The 19,245-nt window shown below is 35.7% G+C and overlaps 1 protein-coding gene across 1 annotated transcript; it reads right to left on the bottom strand.

The window, feature by feature from the left end:
* Positions 1–6,437: 6,437 nt before the first annotated feature.
* On the bottom strand, positions 6,438–19,220 carry LOC119192935 (protein sprint-like; the record flags this gene model as incomplete). Its single annotated transcript, XM_037446667.1, has 8 exons — positions 19,197–19,220; positions 18,380–18,476; positions 14,284–14,450; positions 14,080–14,184; positions 13,740–13,925; positions 13,192–13,323; positions 12,801–13,040; positions 6,438–6,593 (listed from the first exon to the last, which is right to left on the bottom strand). Coding segments are annotated over exons 1-8 (1,107 nt in total), but the record flags the coding sequence as incomplete, so codon positions are not given.
* Positions 19,221–19,245: the final 25 nt, after the last annotated feature.

The following is a 19,245-nucleotide window of genomic DNA, read 5'->3' on the forward strand; positions in this document are numbered from 1 at the left end:
CTAAAAGGTAATATTATATTGTAATTACACTCCTCGCTGCTACATAACTCAAATAAAAATAAAAATTAACGTTATAGTGCTTCCAATTCGAAATACAAAGTCAATTACTTACCAAGATATTTGTGCATTATCTTTAATTGTAAGTCAAAATACATTTAAATAATTTTATGAAAAGTATAATCGAGCGCAGTAAAATAATAAACAAAATATTTGTGATAAACTTAGATACTTAAAATTATGCTTAACATAAAAGTGTTTAATTTTACAGTCGCTCTACGTGTTGATAAAGATTTATATGAATTCAAACTTACCCATGGCACGCTAGCAAAAGTATAGAAAGTAACAATATCTTTCGAGCATGAGATTTTGTCCAATTTGTCTGCCGCGTAGGGCCGGTGGTAGAGTCGGTTGGAGGTTAAGTACGGATCTAAGTACTTTTCATAGCCATCGTATGTCGTATCCAGAGGCTCTATTTCGTTATGCCAACTTTGCTCTATTGCAAGCTAGATGAAAACGAAATTATTGGTTTTGTTAAAATATCTGACATTATTTCTACGCAGCGTGTAGTTCAGCTTGTATATATTATTTTGTTTCTTGGTAAATTATAATAGATAGAGAAGTCTTCTATCATGTTACTGTTGATTTTTGTATGGATTTGCTAATGATCGCAGCTCCGCCGGCGTTACTCATTCCCAGAATAAAATAGCTTATAGGACTGAGATTATCATAATCAGCATCTGATAATTTGATATTAGTGAAAGAATTTTACAAATCAATAAACCAATAAATATTTTAGACCAAACGTATTTTCTTTTATAATATTAGTATTATATGGATAACAAACCTCTTCAATACACGCTACGCTTATTTTCTATTACATAATTAAATTCCAAATAACAAATATGGTGCATAATTCCTATTATTTCAATATTTTTTTCCTATTATTCGATATCCATAAAGATTAGTTAATAATTTTTACTCATTTTGTTAATAGATAAAACTTACACATACTTACAGAATCTAATGGCAATGTAGTAGGATGTTTGAACTGATCCTTGTCTGTGACCAACCTTGGGTAAACATCTGGGGCCGTGTAACACCTCTGCATCTCTGTTTTGGCGTGCGCTGAACTTCTTGGGGGCTGGTCTGCCGTCTATTAAATACTTTTATGGATATTATTTGGTTGTATTTATTGATAAGAAAGTTATTAAGGTATTATGAGCTGTGTTTTTTTTCTCATTAGATTTTGCTCACGGATCTGTATTAATAATATCAGCCCTGTATTATATGTATACTGTCCCACTGCTGGACACGGGCCTCATCTTCTAATTAAAGGGATTACGCCCTAGTCCACCACGCTAGCCTAGTGCGGATTGGTAGACTTCACACACCCTCAAAATTCTCATAGAGAACTTCTCAGGTATGCAGGATTCCTCACGATTTCAGGTATGCCTTCACCCTTAAAGTAAGCGATAATTCACATAGAATACAAACATAATTTTTAGAAAAGTCTGAGGCGCAGATATTCGGCTCGGTAGTCCGTTCCACACCCAACTAGGCTGTCGCTGCTATGAAAATTTGTATAAAAGTATGTTCGAAGCAGAGAGTTCCAAGAATATAACTGTACAGTGTCTTTGATTCCAACATATTTTTTTGTATAATTACCTACTTAGTTATAAAAAAATCAATCAATAAAGCCATACCCGTCTACTTGGAGGATAGATATAAAGGTTTTCAGTACAAGATGTGTGTTTGTTAAACCTCTTAGTTTCTGGCAATTTAAATCCATAGTCCAATTTGGTTTGAGATTGCGTCAACTCCTTGGTTACATTGTAGTCACGTAAATAGTTCTTCATTTCTTCAAGTGGTTCTACCTGATAGGGTTGACAGATAATTAGTAAATGGCCGTCTGTTGAATGTAAATTCAAGGTGCAAAACAAGTATGCGAATGAAATAAAACTATTTTACGGATTTTGTCGGGGTTTTCACCGGACCGTGACATGAAGGCTGCAAAGTCTTCGAAACGTCGCAAAAAATTATAAAATACCGCGATAAAATCCGTAGATAGTTTTATTACAATGTCTAACATTCGCGTAAACATAAGAGATCATCTTGCAGACTATGCTAATTATTCAAATTTGTAGACAGTAATCGTTGTGGAATAATTACGAATAATAATAATGCTAACATAACTTTATTGAAAATCATAGTTATTAGTTATATTGTATTCTAGGTGGTAATTGGTATACTAAACTCGGGGGACGATAATTATCTTTGGCGAACTGCGTGAAGCTACCGAGATTTTAAATACAGGGGTACTGAATGAGTTAATAAATAAATTGTATTAGAAGATTTACGTATCGTTCACGCCATCTCTACTTTGTTTAAGGCTATATTCCCATTAATAAGAGTGTTTTATGAAAACTTGATTTCATATCCCAGTTTAATTGCAAATAGGAATTTCTGACGCATTCAGCGACATCACTTTACTCTTATAGTCTTTAGACGGCTGTACGGTCGGTGTCAGCCATTTCTTTATTTTGATTATTTTTCAAAACAGAGCAGAGTACCGCCAAATATATTTTACCAAATACAGGAACAATGTAAAAAGGTGGTAAGGACACCGTTTTTTAATTTCACTAACCTTTTTGAGCAATAATTAAATTTCAAGAAATGGCTAATGATTAATAGAATGAAGCGACGTCTCTGTGCAGTTATAAAGGTAGAATATAATATTAGATTTTTAATTAAACATGGTGATGAAGTATAATAGTGATGAACAATGTCTGATAAGACTTACATTCGTTTTATGACTTCTGGTTGATCTCGCCATCGATGCCCTATAGTTTCACTGGAAAATCCTGTTTCGGGAAATTTCCTAACTGGATAATTAAGATGTACTAGATCCCAGTGAATTCTGGGTATTTTTTGGGATAATCTGCTTGCATTTTGACTTTTATTACTAAACTATACTAACACTATATTATACTAACAACCTACAAGCTAATTTGTTCTATGTTTCGACATTCGTGTAGTACCTTGGGCAACCACATCAGTGTTATTATATCAATAAAACTTGGTCCCTTAGCAATCATGGTTTCGGAAAGCTTTAATAAAATGTTAAGTCTTTTGCTTATAATAGTATGATCATTAAAAGCCTTTTCCAATAAACGACCCCATTTCCAATATTCAATCCGATTTCAAAATAAACGAATCAAAACAAGTCATTTGTAAGGATGTCTAAAATCTTTATTCCGATTCATCACTTTTTGAGTTAGATCGAAAAAGCGATAATAATAAAAAATGGCGGTAAATCAATAGAACTTGGTACCTTAGCAACAGTGGTTATGGGATAGCTTTGTAAAGGTGTTATGTATTTTTATAATATGGGTTTTGATTTCTTTTAGATACTGTTATTAATTAAATATAGACCACAGTAATATTTCAGCACTTATGACACTATGCGGCGTGTACCACATAAAAGTAGAAGCTTGAGGGTGATGCTAAAGTATTGGAAATACGACCTGGTACTATACATATTGGTTTAGCCTGGTACGGTTCAGTTATAAAAATCAGAGTATTGCAAAATAGTGCACCTTCCTTTAAAGGTCTTGTATTTATACTACTTCGACACCACATTTCAAGTACACATACATACATAACATCACGCATTTATCCCCGAAGGTAATGCAGAGGCACAATTAGGGCATCCACTTTTGCCCTAGGGCACCCACTTTTCTTCTTTTCTTTTCGCATTTCAAGTATGTTTTATATAATAAATATTAATGGAATCAATGACTTTGTATTGGTATTTAAAAGGTTTCTGTGCAATGATTGTTATTTATCCATTTACAACTAAGGCGCCTCGTACACGGTAGTTATAATGTATAATGTATAGGTATTAATGTACTACATTACATCCTAAGATTATATGTATATTTCCCTTCATGCCAGTGGTATATGTTTCGATTGACCCATGTGTATCAAGATATACTTGTAGTTATATTTTCATATCGTTCGGTATCTTAACATATATCACGATGTAGAAATATTCATTAAAGCTATCGCGTGTGGTCTCCTGTCGATTTGTATGTATATTATATAGTGCTATAATATACATCTTGACATTACAGCTGCCGTATGTGATGCACTTAAAATACGACTCGCTCATGTTAATAATAAGTTAGTCGAAATGTAGGTAGTGTTTGGTGTTTATTAATTTAATGGTACCGGGTTTATATTGATTTTATAGTCATTGCACACCTTTGCGTTATGTCAACTATTGAGTTATGTAGACCCACACTAATTACAACTTGTAACAGATAGGCGACGATCCTAAAACACATAGTTTCATTAGGGTTGTCACGTGTTCCTTAAATTAATATTTTTAAAATGATATTTCTAATTGTAAATGGCAAATACAGTTAATAAGGTCAATAAAAAACTCAAATTTATGTTTGGTAAAAATTCTTTACTTGCGAAATGACTGAAAATATTATCAAAACACAACCCCTGACATATTCGGTTACTTTGTTTGCCTTTATGAGGGGGGGCTTTACAGCAGGCAAACTACGGAAGGAAAGGAAGATATGAGAAGATAATATAAGATTAAATCAATTACATATCGAAAATAGGTTATGTGATTAACAAACTGTCAAACTGACATTCCACGCGCAACTACAGAGGCACGATGTCATGTACTTTATTCACAAATTCAATATTATTTTCGCAACAATTTTTGTTTTATGTTTCACTATCGACATTCAATAGATAGAAAAACACACAGTTTTGGGTAAAACTAGAAAAATATTGTCCCACTAATATTAAGGCAAAGTTTATAGATTTGAATACGTTTGTAAGAATGAATAAGTTGTAGCAGAGTTAGAGAACGCTTACATTTTGATCATTTTGAATTTATTATTTAATAATGCAAAATTGGTGAGTACATTAATCGCCCGCTACAACTTATCCACAGTGTTAACATTGTTTAAATATTGGACTTAAGATTACATATAAATAAATTATATTAAAAACGCCTCTACGAATATACAAAATCAATATCTTAACATATAACTAATACAAATTACATCACAGTTCATAAAGTGAGTCAAAGCTAAAATATCGCTACATCGAAATTAATTAGCACTAGAAAATTTTTAGCGAAATACTAAAACTAAAACGTTAATTTGGTGAGTTCATTTAGCGTACAATTTTAGGAACATATACAAACACACACCGGGAAAAAATCAATCACCTTTTATAAGGCAGTCAATATGTTTACATTTTTATATCTAAACGTATCGAAAGATAGAAAATGGTAAACATTCCTTACCGTTAAATCACAATTCATGCAAAATCTCAAAATGAAAACAGCACACGCAATACAGCTATAATAGTTCTCTGAACCCATCTACAAGGCAGGAAGAATTAGTACCATTCTTCTACCTCGCATACCTCTCCTTCAGAACATTCCATTAAACTCACACGTCATAGAAAAAATGTACAAAATGGAGGCGAAAAACCTTAAATACTCAGTCAAATTACCTTATAATAAAGGTACTAATTTCAATTTTGTAGAATAAAAAGTTACGTTATAGAATACATGTTGAGGTTTAGTACACGTAGCGACTCTTAAATACTGCTTAATAATGGTTACTTAATAGAGATACGTCAAGAACATTAAGCATTGAACGCAAGTAATATCGTAGAAAATATCACTTTATTTTATTGTTTATTGTGATAAAAATATAGGTATTTTCAATGTCTTTTACTCAACGACACTTTATAACGCGTATTCTTGTCTATGGGTACGACAGTAAAGCTTGTTGCGGCCAAGCTATTTTGGCATCTATCCTTCTGTAGGCTAAGGTAAAAGTTTTGACCGCTCTTCTCCGACATCACTTCTTGAGGACAGTCATTCTCGTTTAACATTGTTTCTGTAAACAAAAATAAATCATTTATTTTATCTTTTTATAACTATTATGAGTTAGATGAGTTCCTATTTAACTAGACAAATGTTTATGTACAGTTATGTCTACGTAAATATACTTTTATTTTATCTGTGTTCTATTGCTTACCTTATCTTATTAATCACTTTGTTTGTATATCATTAAAGAGATTTTTATTTTCGGGGCTAGAATATTTACATACCTTAGAGCCGGTTTTACGGGAATATAACCTTATATACTACATAATAAGGTTATTTTTCCGTGACACGCGTAATGTCATGTAGCTGTCATGTTTGCCGGCAAACATTTCGATGCTTTAATAGTCAACAAAATAGACAAGTTTTGGTCGGGCCGTACCGGCACTATATGACTCTAAATGGTCTCACCGTGTCGGACATACCCGGCTATATAATTCTAAATGGTCTCACCGTGTCCGTCGTGCAGCGCGAAGAGCGCGTAGTCCTGCGGGTTGGTGATGTGCGCGGCGCGCGGCGCGCGGCACAGATCGCGCGCGCGCGCGCGGGGGCGGCACGGCACGGGCACGTGGCGGATGTTGCCGCGGCACTCGTCCGGCAGCACCACGCGCACCACGGCCGCGCCCGCGCCCGCGCCCGCGCGCCCGCTGTCCGACGAGCCGCGCCGCCACTTAATCATATTAAATAATTTATTTGAAACTCTAAATGTTACGCATTATTTAGATTCCGTCAATATTAACTCTACCAGTTTGGAAACCAGTCATCAGAGAACGGGCAAGAAACTTTGTTTTTCAAAATCAGTTTAAGATATAAACTACAGTACATGATATACAGAAAAGAGAAAAAAATTGTTTTAATTAATTATTAATTTAGCTCAATTAGACAGATTTCATACTATATGACTAAGGACATGTGTTCAAAGATCAATTAATAAAATAGACAATTTAATCCATCGAAAACTAAAAGATGGCGTTGTAATAAGTAATGACGTACGGTAGTTATAAATTAGGGCAATAGATGGCGCTGTACAATTTCTTTAATTTTGTACATCGCGATGTCAAGATTCTCCGACCCATATGTATAAGGGTTGGGGAATCATGCCTCGTCAGTTCGGGAATCCAAAGCAACCATGTAAATCAGAGCGAGTAGTGAAGGAAGAACAGTGCGTATAAGTGCATCAGAGCGAGTAAGGTATAGAGGTAAACAAGTGCAACTTCTTAGTAATTATAAACTGTAGACTGTAGTGTTACTAGTGCTAATAATAAATATTGGTTTTATGTGAAAGAGTGTATTTATTGTGTGAACCCGGACTCTTAGCACACACACTACACCAAAGCAACCCAAACATTGGTCCTTCGAGCCGGATAGAGTTCAGTGACCTCTATCAAGTAAAAGGTCAGGGACTTCTACGATACAAAGTTTAGTGACCTCTACCAAGCAAAAGTTCAGTGACCTCTACCAAGCAAAAGTTCAGTGACCTCTACCAAGCAAAAGTTCAGTGACCTCTACCAAGCAAAAGTTCAGTGACGTCTACCAAGCAAAAGTTCAGTGACGTCTACCAAGCAAAAGTTCAGTGACCTCTACCAAGCAAAGTTTAGTAGTGACTTTTACCAAGCAAAGTTCAGTGACTTCTACAAAGCAAAGTTCAGTGTCCTCTACTGTCAGTTCACCAGTCACCATACGTTGCGGGTCGCAGCGCTACGTGCAGCAGCGGGTCCAGCAACTTCATTGGAGCCATCAAGTACAAGCAACCGAGCAGAGCAGAGCAGTATTTATTAATATTTATTATTTTATTTATTTGTTAATTAAGTAGTTAATTTAATAGTTGTAACAATGCAAGGGCTCGTCAATGCACAAGTTAACATACATAATTCTATTAATAGAGGTTTAATTAATTTCAAAAGAGTCCTAAAGATCGTATCACAAAAGAATACGTAGAAACAAGAATTAACAATTTAGAAATAGACTGGCAAACTTTTAAAGCAAATAACCTCAAATTGTATGAAAACTCGAAATTAGAAGAAATAGAAAAGTCAATTTATGTTACGCAAAACATTTATGAAAATTGTGAGGAAAATTACTTTATTTATAAGTCTTTGTTAGCATCCAATTTATCAGAAAAGGTGGAACAACCAACCAGTAACAATAATAAAGGCAATCAGTCGAACACAAATTCAGCAGCAAAGTTATCGAAAATTAAGATTCCAACCTTTTCTGGTAATTATTCTGAATGGACAACATTTCGTGATTTATTTACTTCATTAGTACACAATGATAATAGTTTAGATGATGTACAAAAGTTACACTATTTAAAAACGCATTTAGTAGGCGAAGCAGAAAAGCTTTTAAGAAACACTCCTGTTACGAGCGCCAATTACAGTCGTTGTTGGTCGTTATTAGAAAAGCGTTATAACAACAAAAAATATTTAGCCAATTGCATTCTCAAACGGTTATTCAGCCAAAAGCGAATGAATGCTGAATCGGCGTCTGCTATAAAAGATTTATTAGACACCACCAATGACTGTTTGGACGCATTAAAAAATATTGGTGTTGATGTAACCACATGGGATATCATGATCATTCACCTAATATCGTTTAAGTTAGATACTGAAACGCGTAAGCAATGGGAACTGAAAACCGCTGATGATCAATCGAACGATTTACCTACATTAGATCAGTTAAAAGAATTTATGGAAAGTCGTTTTCGTGCATTCGAAAATATAGAATTTAAGAAAGTACAAACGCAACATGCAACTGCTGACTCCAACCGTCCACATACGAAAGTATTAATAGCCACAAATAGGTTATGCGAATTCTGCAATGACAAGCACAAACTTTGCTTTTGTAAAAAGTTTGCAAACGAGGATTATGCAGTACGACGCGATTTCGTCAGTAAAAAATCTATATGTTTTAATTGTTTGGGCAGTAATCACAGTGCATACACCTGTAGAAACCCAGCTCGTTGTAAAATATGTAACAAAAGGCACCATTCTCTACTGCATTCACCAACTGATACATCAGATCAAAGAAAAATGAATCTGATACAGTAAAGTCTCCAATAGTTTCGTGCTATGCGACTCGCAAGACCTTCAGGCCCAGACAAGTTTTATTAGCCACAGCGTTAGTGCATGCCGAGTCAGGATTAGGAAATCATTCAACACTAAGAGCTTTGGTTGATCAAGGGTCACAAGCTTGTTTTATAACGGAAGCAGCAGTTCAATTATTACGTCTAAAGAAAAACTGCAAATGGTATTATTACGGGTTTGGGAGGAGAACACTGTATGAAATCGAGATACATGGTTACAATCACAATAAGATCAAGAGTCGACATGAACTTTGAACTGCAAATTGAAGCCTACGTGTTGAAAAATATTACGTCATGTCTGCCTGAAAGGAAATTAGAGCCATTTGATTGGATAGAAATAAATGGTTTATGTTTGGCAGATCCGGAGTTCAACATTCCGAACAAAATTGATATGTTGTTTGGAGCCAATGTGTACAGCCACATACTAAAAGAAGGCATGAAGAGGAGTCCAAACGGAAACTTTATTGCTCAAAGTACGAAGCTCGGATGGATAATATCAGGCACTGTCAATGAGAGGTCAAGCGAAGATAAAGAAAATTCGAACGTTATTTCAGTATTGCATACTAGAGCGAAAGACATTTTAAAGAAATTTTGGGAATTAGAGGAACAATTACCAAGATCAACATGGTCAGAAGAAGAACAAGCCTGTGAAGAGATTTTCAAAAGGACAACAAATAGAACACCGGAAGGGCGATATATTGTAAATTTACCCTTCCGAGAAGATTTTGCCCAATGTCAAAACAATGGATCATTGGAGATAGCAATAGCTAAGTTCAAATCATTGGAAAAAAGACTCTCGAAAGACTTGGAACTCAAGGCCAGTTATAAGGAAGTGATTAACGAATATTTACAACTAGGGCACATGCGAACAGTTGAAGAAAAGGACGAAAAGGCACACGAAGCAGTATATTTACCCCATCATGCTGTTGTACGAATGGATAAATCAACCTCAAAGGTTCGAGTAGTATTTAATGCTTCCAGCAAGAATAAGCGAGGGGTTTCATTAAACGATTGTTTAATGGTAGGTCCTAAATTGCAGCCAGATTTAAGACATTTAGTTTTTCGATGGAGAATCTATCCAATTGTTATGGTGGCGGACATTGTCAAAATGTATCGTCAAGTTCGGATAGCAGAACAAGATGCTAAATTTCAACGCATTGTGTGGCGCGATAATCCTGAAGATAAAATTAAGGAATTTGAATTAATGACAGTCACATTTGGTACCGCTTCAGCACCTTACTTAGCGGTTAGGGCATTACAACAATTAAGTGATGATGAAGCAAAGGATTACCCAATAGCCGCACCACAAGTAAAAGAATCATTCTACATGGATGACTTAATGACTGGATGTTTTGACACTAAGGAAGGAGCCTCACTTTATAAAGAGATGAACGATTTACTTTTAAGAGGTGGATTTCAGCTACAAAAATGGAACAGTAACAATGAAGAATTATTGTCATACTTCCTAACACAAAGTAATAAACAAGAGTTATATGGGCAGAAAGACAATATAGAAAAGAACACAGAAAAGTTCAGTAAAGAAATTAAAATAGACGACATTACGAAAATATTAGGTCTTACATGGGACCGTTGCGAAGATAATTTTAGATATTCTGTGAATTTACCCAAGAAGAGTGAACCAGAAACAAAAGGTCAATTATGTCTACAATCGCCCGGTTATATGACCCACTGGGATGGATTGCACCGAGTGTGATAGTTGCAAAAATCTTTATTCAAAAGTTATGGTTGGCAGGTGTCGATTGGGACGAACCCATTTCAGCAGATTTAAAAGAAAGTTGGGACGATTATCGAAGTCAGTTACCAAAATTATCTGAAGTTCGTATTCCACGATGGTTACATATAAAGAAAGATACTGCTGACATAGAACTCCATGGATTTTGTGACGCATCAAAATTAGCGTATGCTGCTGTGATTTATGTAAGAATAGTAGATGATGATGGCAAGATACATGTCTCATTGTTAACATCCAGAACAAGAGTTGCGCCGATCAAGCAAGTTAGCATTCCACGCTTAGAGCTATGTGGTGCAGTACTGCTAGCAAAATTGTTAGCCGAAGCAGCTGAAATACTAAGAATAAAGAAGAATAAGATAAGGGCATGGACTGATTCAACGAGTAGTTCTTTGCATGGCTAAAGTAACCACCCAGTAGATGGAAGACCTTCGTAGCAAATCGAGTCTCCGAGATATTAACAACACTAGACTCGTCTCAATGGTATCATGTGTCATCCAAAGAAAATCCTGCAGATTGTGCTTCAAGAGGAGTTCAACCGGCCTCGTTACCAGAGAATACGCTTTGGTTTTCAGGTCCTTCATTTCTTAAAGAAAAGATGATAATATACAAAAGACCAAACGATCTAAAAGTTGATCTGGAAGAAGCTATAAAGGTACATCTTAATAAAACTGAAGATGATAGCATTATACAACGATATTCATCATTACAGAGGTTGATACGAGTCATAGCATACTGTCGACGGTTTTATAAAAGAAAAGAATACAATAAATTAGACTTAAGCAAAACCGAGATAGACGAAGCGTTATTGTGTTGCATACAAAAAGTTCAGAAGCAGGAATTTTGGGAAGAATATACGCAACTGCAAAAGAACAATAAAGAGTTCAAAGTTAAAAGGAAGCAAGATAAGTGCATTAAGTCCCTATTGAGTCAATTCACTTAGTAGATGGCAGTTACTTAAAAATGTATCAAAGCTTTTGGCGACGTTGGAGTAATGAATATTTAACAAATCTCTTACACAGATATAAATGGACTAACAAAGTCCCAGAACCAAACATAGGAGATATAGTACTAATTAAGGAAGACGACTTACCACCTAGTCGATGGTTGTTAGGTCGAATACTAGAAAAACACCCAGGGCAATATCAAATTACTCGTGTGGTTACATTACGCACCAAGTCGTCAATCATCAAACGACCTACGTCCAAACTATGTATTTTACCTGCTAATGGTGACTGTTATTACTAAGTTAGAATTATTTGTAATTAGATAATAAGTATTAGTTAAGGTTTTCTGTATTTGTTACCAAATCAATGCTAATTTAGTTGTCATTAAGTTAAGTTTATTTAGGATATTGTCACATTTGTTTATATTCGCTCATTGATAAGTACAAATGTAATGTAGTACATTTATATTGACATGGTGGGCGGAGTCCAACATTTGAATTGAAGACCATTTCGTCACTAAATGGTCTTGGTGGGCGGCATGTTCAAAGATCAATTAATAAAATAGACAATTTAATCCATCGAAAACTAAAAGATGGCGTTGTAATAAGTAATGACGTACGGTAGTTATAAATTAGGGCAATAGATGGCGCTGTACAATTTCTTTAATTTTGTACATCGCGATGTCAAGATTCTCCGACCCATATGTATAAGGGTTGGGGAATCATGCCTCGTCAGTTCGGGAATCCAAAGCAACCATGTAAATCAGGCGATTAGTGAAGGAAGAACAGTGCGTATAAGTGCATCAGAGCGAGTAAGGTATAGAGGTAAACAAGTGCAACTTCTTAGTAATTATAAACTGTAGACTGTAGTGTTACTAGTGCTAATAATAAATATTGGTTTTATGTGAAAGAGTGTATTTATTGTGTGAACCCGGACTCTTAGCACACACACTACACCAGAGCACCCCCAAACAACATGGTTAAATTATGTTCTACTGGACTATTTAGAGAATCATATTTTACTAGAAAAAATATCGAAATGTATTGTAATTCTGAATAATGATTATAATGTGATTGGAAACTGCTCAATATTGACCTGCACGCTTACCGGAGTGGCGGTATCTGCTCCGGGTTCTGGCACCAATCTCTTAAGCACAGCTACAGCCGAGAACAGCGCTGTCAGGTAGTATCCGCCCTCGCCGGCCAGGAGCGCGGGAGGGAGTAGACCAGCCATCAGTTCAGCCTCCAGCTCAGCGCACACTAGTCGGCACCGCGCTACTGTCCACGCCAGTACTGGCAACAAGTCGTCTGCCCCGAGACTGCGCTCGCCACGAATCTGAAACGTAAACGAAAATTACAATTTAAATTACAATTTCCGTTGCAAATATTCCGAACAAAATAGGCAGTTTTTTTATCTTTAAAGCTTAGGAATAAAGCGTATTGGGCATTATCTTTACAAATGAGGATAGATCATAGAATTAACTTACCGCATTAAACATAACAGATATGGCTGCCAACAGATTCTCCAGCTTGTCCAGCGGAGAGTCCGCTTCTTGCATCTTGAGGAAATGTTTTGAGATTACTGCTAATACAGCTGAAGAAGGTACTTTAGTAGTTTCCTATAAAGAAATAGTACAGCCAGAATTAACAATACATCCTAATGTTAATTATGGGTATCTCTTATGGATGATATGAACACGATTAAACACCTTAATGTAGTTAAAATAGAATCGGGGTCGTATCTATAAAAAAAAAAAATATGATTATATATGTTCATCAAATTATCTAATTGTCAATGGTATGGAATTTTTCATAGTCATTGAATTACAGCAAATATTTTTTTAAGGGGAAAATTGAAGATGTTCTTCAACAAAAGCAGCATAAAGGTAACTAGATACGTATTTTAGAATATGTAGTTAGTAGTTAACAGTAGTAGAGGAGGCCCGTGCCCAACAGTGGGACAGTATATAGTATAGAGCTGATATTATTATTATTATAGTTGACAGTACGTTGGGCATTGAGTGTTGTGCAGTACCTTGACGCCGAGCTGCAGCGGCGTGGCGTGCGCGGCGCGCTCGAGCGCGGCGTGCAGGCGGCGCACGTCGCGCGCGTGCCACGCCGCCAGCCGCGCGTACAGCCGCGCGCGCAGCGGCACCACCACCACGCGGTGCATCACGCCCTCCAGGATCGCGTCCAGGTTCAGGAACTCCGTCGGCTTCAGCTATACCACAACAAACAATTATGGAGCTTTAGGCGTGTCAACTTTTTATTCAAAAAAATATATATTTGGGAAATGGGTCAGCTCGCAAGTAGTTAAAATATTTTACTTTTAAGAAAAAATTAGTATAGGTCGCTTTGTGTGATAAGTGCGGTACCTTCAGTCTTTCTTTTTCAACTTCCTTCTCGAACTCCCTCTCGCCGTGCTTCACGAGATAGTTCTTCATACCGGACATGAATTGTCTCATATTGCGCATCATCACCTGCAATAACATTATGTTTTAATTCTGGTTTAAATTAAGTCCAAGACACTTAATATCTGAGATGATTCACAATTCACAATTACATATACGAATACGAACCTGCGGACATGTTTCTTTGGAATCCAGCGTGCACGCAATAAAGTTGTCTATGTTCTGCGCAAACGTCGTACTCTTGTCTTGCGCGAGATGCAGTGCGTACGCGCGGATGGCTGCGCCGGCGCCGCGTGTACTGCGTCCGCCACGGAGCGCGCGAACTCGCCCGGCCGCTGGAAATATCTCTCGTTAATTAATTCTCTTCAATTAACTAGATACACAGTCTTACATTGAATAAACATTTGATTAGATGAGACGCAACGTCACTTCATTCATATATTGCAAATATTATTATTATAATCTGCAAACTTATGTTCCCGTTCAAAGGAAACTTATCTTAACACGTGGCTGTTATGTTACTTTATAAAGGTAATTCAACAACATAATTGTATCATGCACCTAACTGAATTAGTTATTAAAATCTAACGTTAGGCATATTGTAGTCACAATGACGACGAACCTTGAATATTTTAAAAATAAATATTGGTTTAAGTATATCAGTTCATTAACACGAAGATAGCGCTCAACAGTTGAGAACCAATTCCGACATAAGGAACTGAGCAAATCAATTATGTCCCCTTTGACATCGCACGCTTCGTTCACGGGATTAACGTACGCTATGACTTAATTATCATCAAACGATGTAATGTGAGATTTATGACAACTGGTGGTTTCGTTGTCGACTGATAAGAGACACACCCTATACTGTGATGTTCGTTGGTTTCTGTTTTGTAACTAAGAGATAGCATAGAAATAAAAGTAGTTATCGAATTTTGTCGTTTTTTAGATTTTAAATATCTCTCGGCGTTTCAAACACTGCAGCCTTTATAGTTACGGGAGGGTTTGAGGTGTTGGTGGGCGAAAAAGTCAAAGTGCAATATATACCAATATATATATAATATAACAATGACACATTTTTTTACATTTTTTGCTGTTGACAGCCCGATTTACGCAGAATACGCTCACAATATCTTAAGGTTTGGCAGCCAGACTTTTGGGTTCAGTTTTAATTTAATTTATAATAGGATCCCAGGCTTGTCCAACCTGAAATTTGTATATATTTTTATCTTAATAGCCTCGCGAATCAATACGGATAAAACACTATATAATGCAGGACATGATCTATGTGCCAAATTCCATCCAAATCGGTTCTACGGTTTTTGCGTTTACTTTTAACAAACATCTTAATTTTGTTACAAACATTCGCATAAATAATATTTCCAAAAATAAAACAATGTATAACTTTCATAAATTTTACGCGGGAAAGCGGGAAAGCCGAGAGAATCTTCGTTTGAATTTTTAACATTGACCGTCAACAAACAATGAAGAATTTAAACTGATGGCTATAAAAGCATGGAAGTTTGCATGTTAAGTCCTTTTTAGATAAATATAGGTAAGTGGGCAGTCAAAAATATTTCGAATAATTTCGAATAAACTCTAAAATCAATAGAAATGATAAAACAATGTATTAGAGTGAGTTTAAAATTGTATTACCTACATAAATAATTGTTAGTGGAGTCTGAGAAAATATTAGGACGTGTGCAAGTCTTAGGCTTCGATCTAGATTTCTTGATAAAACAGTTTTTTATCTTGCGCACAATACATTTAAATATTTTCTTAACACCGTTAACAAAGCACTGAAACATATTTTGTGGCGGTCTTTTCACTTTCCTATGCCATTTACTTTCATGGCAATGGCAATTCGGCGATTTAGCTATAATTTCCGCTCGTTTTTTGTTCAAGTTCGAATCTGCAACCGTCTTGCATAAAGCTGTCAAAGTATCCGTCCTGGTCAGATGTCTTTGGAACCTCGGCTCGGAGAATGGTCCGGAGTGACCAACACCCACTCACTTTCACATACAAATTCATCTAGCGTATCTCCGCGGAAGTTTCTTATCGTTGTTAGAGCATATATCTCTCTAGGCTCTGTCTGGACAACTTCCAACGCTTCCGTGGCTATCGAGCATCCGTCTTCTGCTTCCTTGAATATATTCAAGTAATCAAATTTGTTAATCCACTCATCCTTGCTGGATCCCGCCGTATCCTCAGTCCGTTTCTCGCACTTTCCTCGGAACAACTTTTGAACCACATCATGGCTGATCACTTTGCGGTTTTTCCCCGCGTGAACGAAAGATTTAAAACGATAGTTTCTCATTCAAACGATAGAGATCGCGAACGCAATGCTTTCCCAACAAGCGTCGGATAGCGAATGCGGGAAACGATGCATCCAAGTGTCTGTGACTAAGAAATTCACGGCACGCGTAGACTTTTGCCCTTAACCATAATTATTTTATTTACAATACTAATGCAGCGATAGATAACAAATGTGCGCCGCGGTCCTATTGTGTGTGTTCTACTTAGTTAATTAATTTGATAATGATGTGTCATAAATTGATTATAATGGTATCCGCATGTGCATTGTACGCAGAGCGCTCGCAAATTGCACAGATGATAAACGAATTGGGACGCTCATTGTGAATTATATAAATGCAAACAACAAAATTGGGTGATATAGCAAACCAATATTTAGCTCCACTCTAATTACTTGCAATGAATAAAGACTGTATGAACTAAACAACTGTGCCTTCGCATTTTATATGAGATCTTATCTTTACAACAAAAATACAAATACATCAGTATAAAGATCTTAGTAATCACGTGTAACATGTTTGCGTAACGTTTCTATAATAGCTGGAGGAACCAAGGTACATTACTATAATTATAATGAATATTAAAAACAATTCAGATTAACAATGTTTGCGTTTTATTACGGTGTAACTGTGCGGACGTTATGGAATTTATGAAACGATATAATAGGAATCAAATTAAGGATATCACAATAATTATTTATACTAAACGAAAAGCCTTTCCCTCTACAAAAGTTCCCTTAATCACTGTAGCGATCCATATTGCTATTTGTATAACCCAAAGTCATCTATTTAAAAAAATAGATAAGAATAATTATATTTTTTCTATGACAGATGATTTAGTTAGTGCAAAATAAATATAAATGTCACGGTAATACTATTGTTATTAAGTTAAACTCTTAACGACCGTCATTAATAAATTACTTTAACACCGTAATGGACCAATCAGGAAAGAGTATGATTGCAACGCTCACATAATACTTCAATTTGATTTGTTTATTACTTTTTCGGCATCGATCTGCACAGCTCAATAGTAGGCGATAACAATCCTAATTATTTTTTTATGCATTTCTGCCAAAGTTAGACGCAATGTTGACATTTGGCGCATTTTAAACTAAATATTTATGACATTTATGTAAAGTTGATAAAATCATCAAGAAATTATTGCGAGATCGGACACTAAAGTTCATAGGATAGCTAAAGATATATAGATCTAAATGAACAAAAATTAAATGTTTTAGGGTTTAGACATTTAATTATTATTGGTAGAAAAAGGCGCGACAATGTTTGAAGTCCTACGTACTTAATTCAGCAGGTTGCTTGAGGTTTGTCATATTGGCAGTACCGATATGAGTCGGGACTTAAAAACTATTTTTATATTTTTTTCACAAAAGACTAGGGTTGCCACCTTCTTTTTGGGTAAATGAAGTCCATTTGTAAATAAAAGGTAGAAAAAAAGTACATGGTGTCAAAAAAAAAACGTACAAATTAAACGGACAAAATTATCAGTTAAGATGAATTATTTATTTGCCTCGCCATTTCGTATTCATCATCAAAATTTTACTCTCTCTGTAAATGCTGATGTGCAAGGAAAATAATAATGGTGGAAATTAAAAAAAAAATCATCAGACTTATTAAATACTTGTTGCCATATTTCCTGTACCATTACTTGCTGCCATATTACGCCAAAATTCTAACGAGCCATCCCAGGAGGATCAATTAATGCTTAATAAAAGTCTCAGGTAAGTTATTGTTCTCATAAATTATAGAGTACAATTATCTTAAATAATGTACAATATTTTATTACAAACAACGGGGGACAATTCTACACACGACTAATAAGAAAAAAATCGTCTGCGCCCATCGTTAAATTACATATTAAGGCAGCGGGCAAGAGATAATACTCCATTGTGAATAATTTAAAAACTCGTTTAAAAAGTAAAATAGTTACTCACCAAGCAGAGGATCCAACCGGTCCCTGAAGCTTTTCGCCCGCGTCGCTGCAATAGGTCCCCTTCGCGGAATAGGCGACTCCCATTCACAAGGCTCTTCCTATTATAGAAAAAAAAAAACGATGCTATAAGTATATTTTTATACATCATGACGAAAGGATCAGGTGAATTGAATTGGTAATCATAATACGTTAACATTAAATGTGTAATAATTTTCATTGTTTATTGTACCCATATATTTTTTAACGTTCACTAAATAATTTATAGTGTTGTTAGTATGAGCTAAAATTCCTTTGGCAGATACAAAAATAAACGGAAAATCATTGAATTATTTTGGATTATTAGCGAGCAGTAGCGATACCTATTACCTACTTGTCCTTTTAATTTTTATACAAACTGTCATATCATTTCTTATCAAGATTCAACAATTTGCCTATGCGATAAGAAATATTCACGTGTTTAGAAAAACAAAAGGGTAGTCGAGTTTTTGTATAATGTCAAGGTCTATGCTAACGACTTACATCAGAGCGGAAGGCAGCAACTAACTTGACTTCTGGCCCCAACATCTATTTCTTTTAATATATCTATGTACGATGACAGACAGGTTTTCGAATCAATTATCAGGAAGTGCAATAGCATTTGTAGATTTTTTTAAATACCAGTTTAGTCACGCATACTAAATGCAGATTTGGTGAATTCCTAACACTGCATTCATTTTTTATTTCGGTGGTTGATGGGCCGCCCATGCCGTTTTTCAAAACTTAATGATAAAACAAAATTGGTACATAAAATGCCATTGCAGACACAAAATTTTACCTACCGTGTCATACGGTTTGCTGACCATTGGATGGTGGAATCAATCCATCCCA

The sequence above is a fragment of the Manduca sexta genome, unplaced genomic scaffold (assembly GCF_014839805.1).
Source record: "Manduca sexta isolate Smith_Timp_Sample1 unplaced genomic scaffold, JHU_Msex_v1.0 HiC_scaffold_34, whole genome shotgun sequence".
Taxonomy (NCBI): domain Eukaryota; kingdom Metazoa; phylum Arthropoda; class Insecta; order Lepidoptera; family Sphingidae; genus Manduca; species Manduca sexta.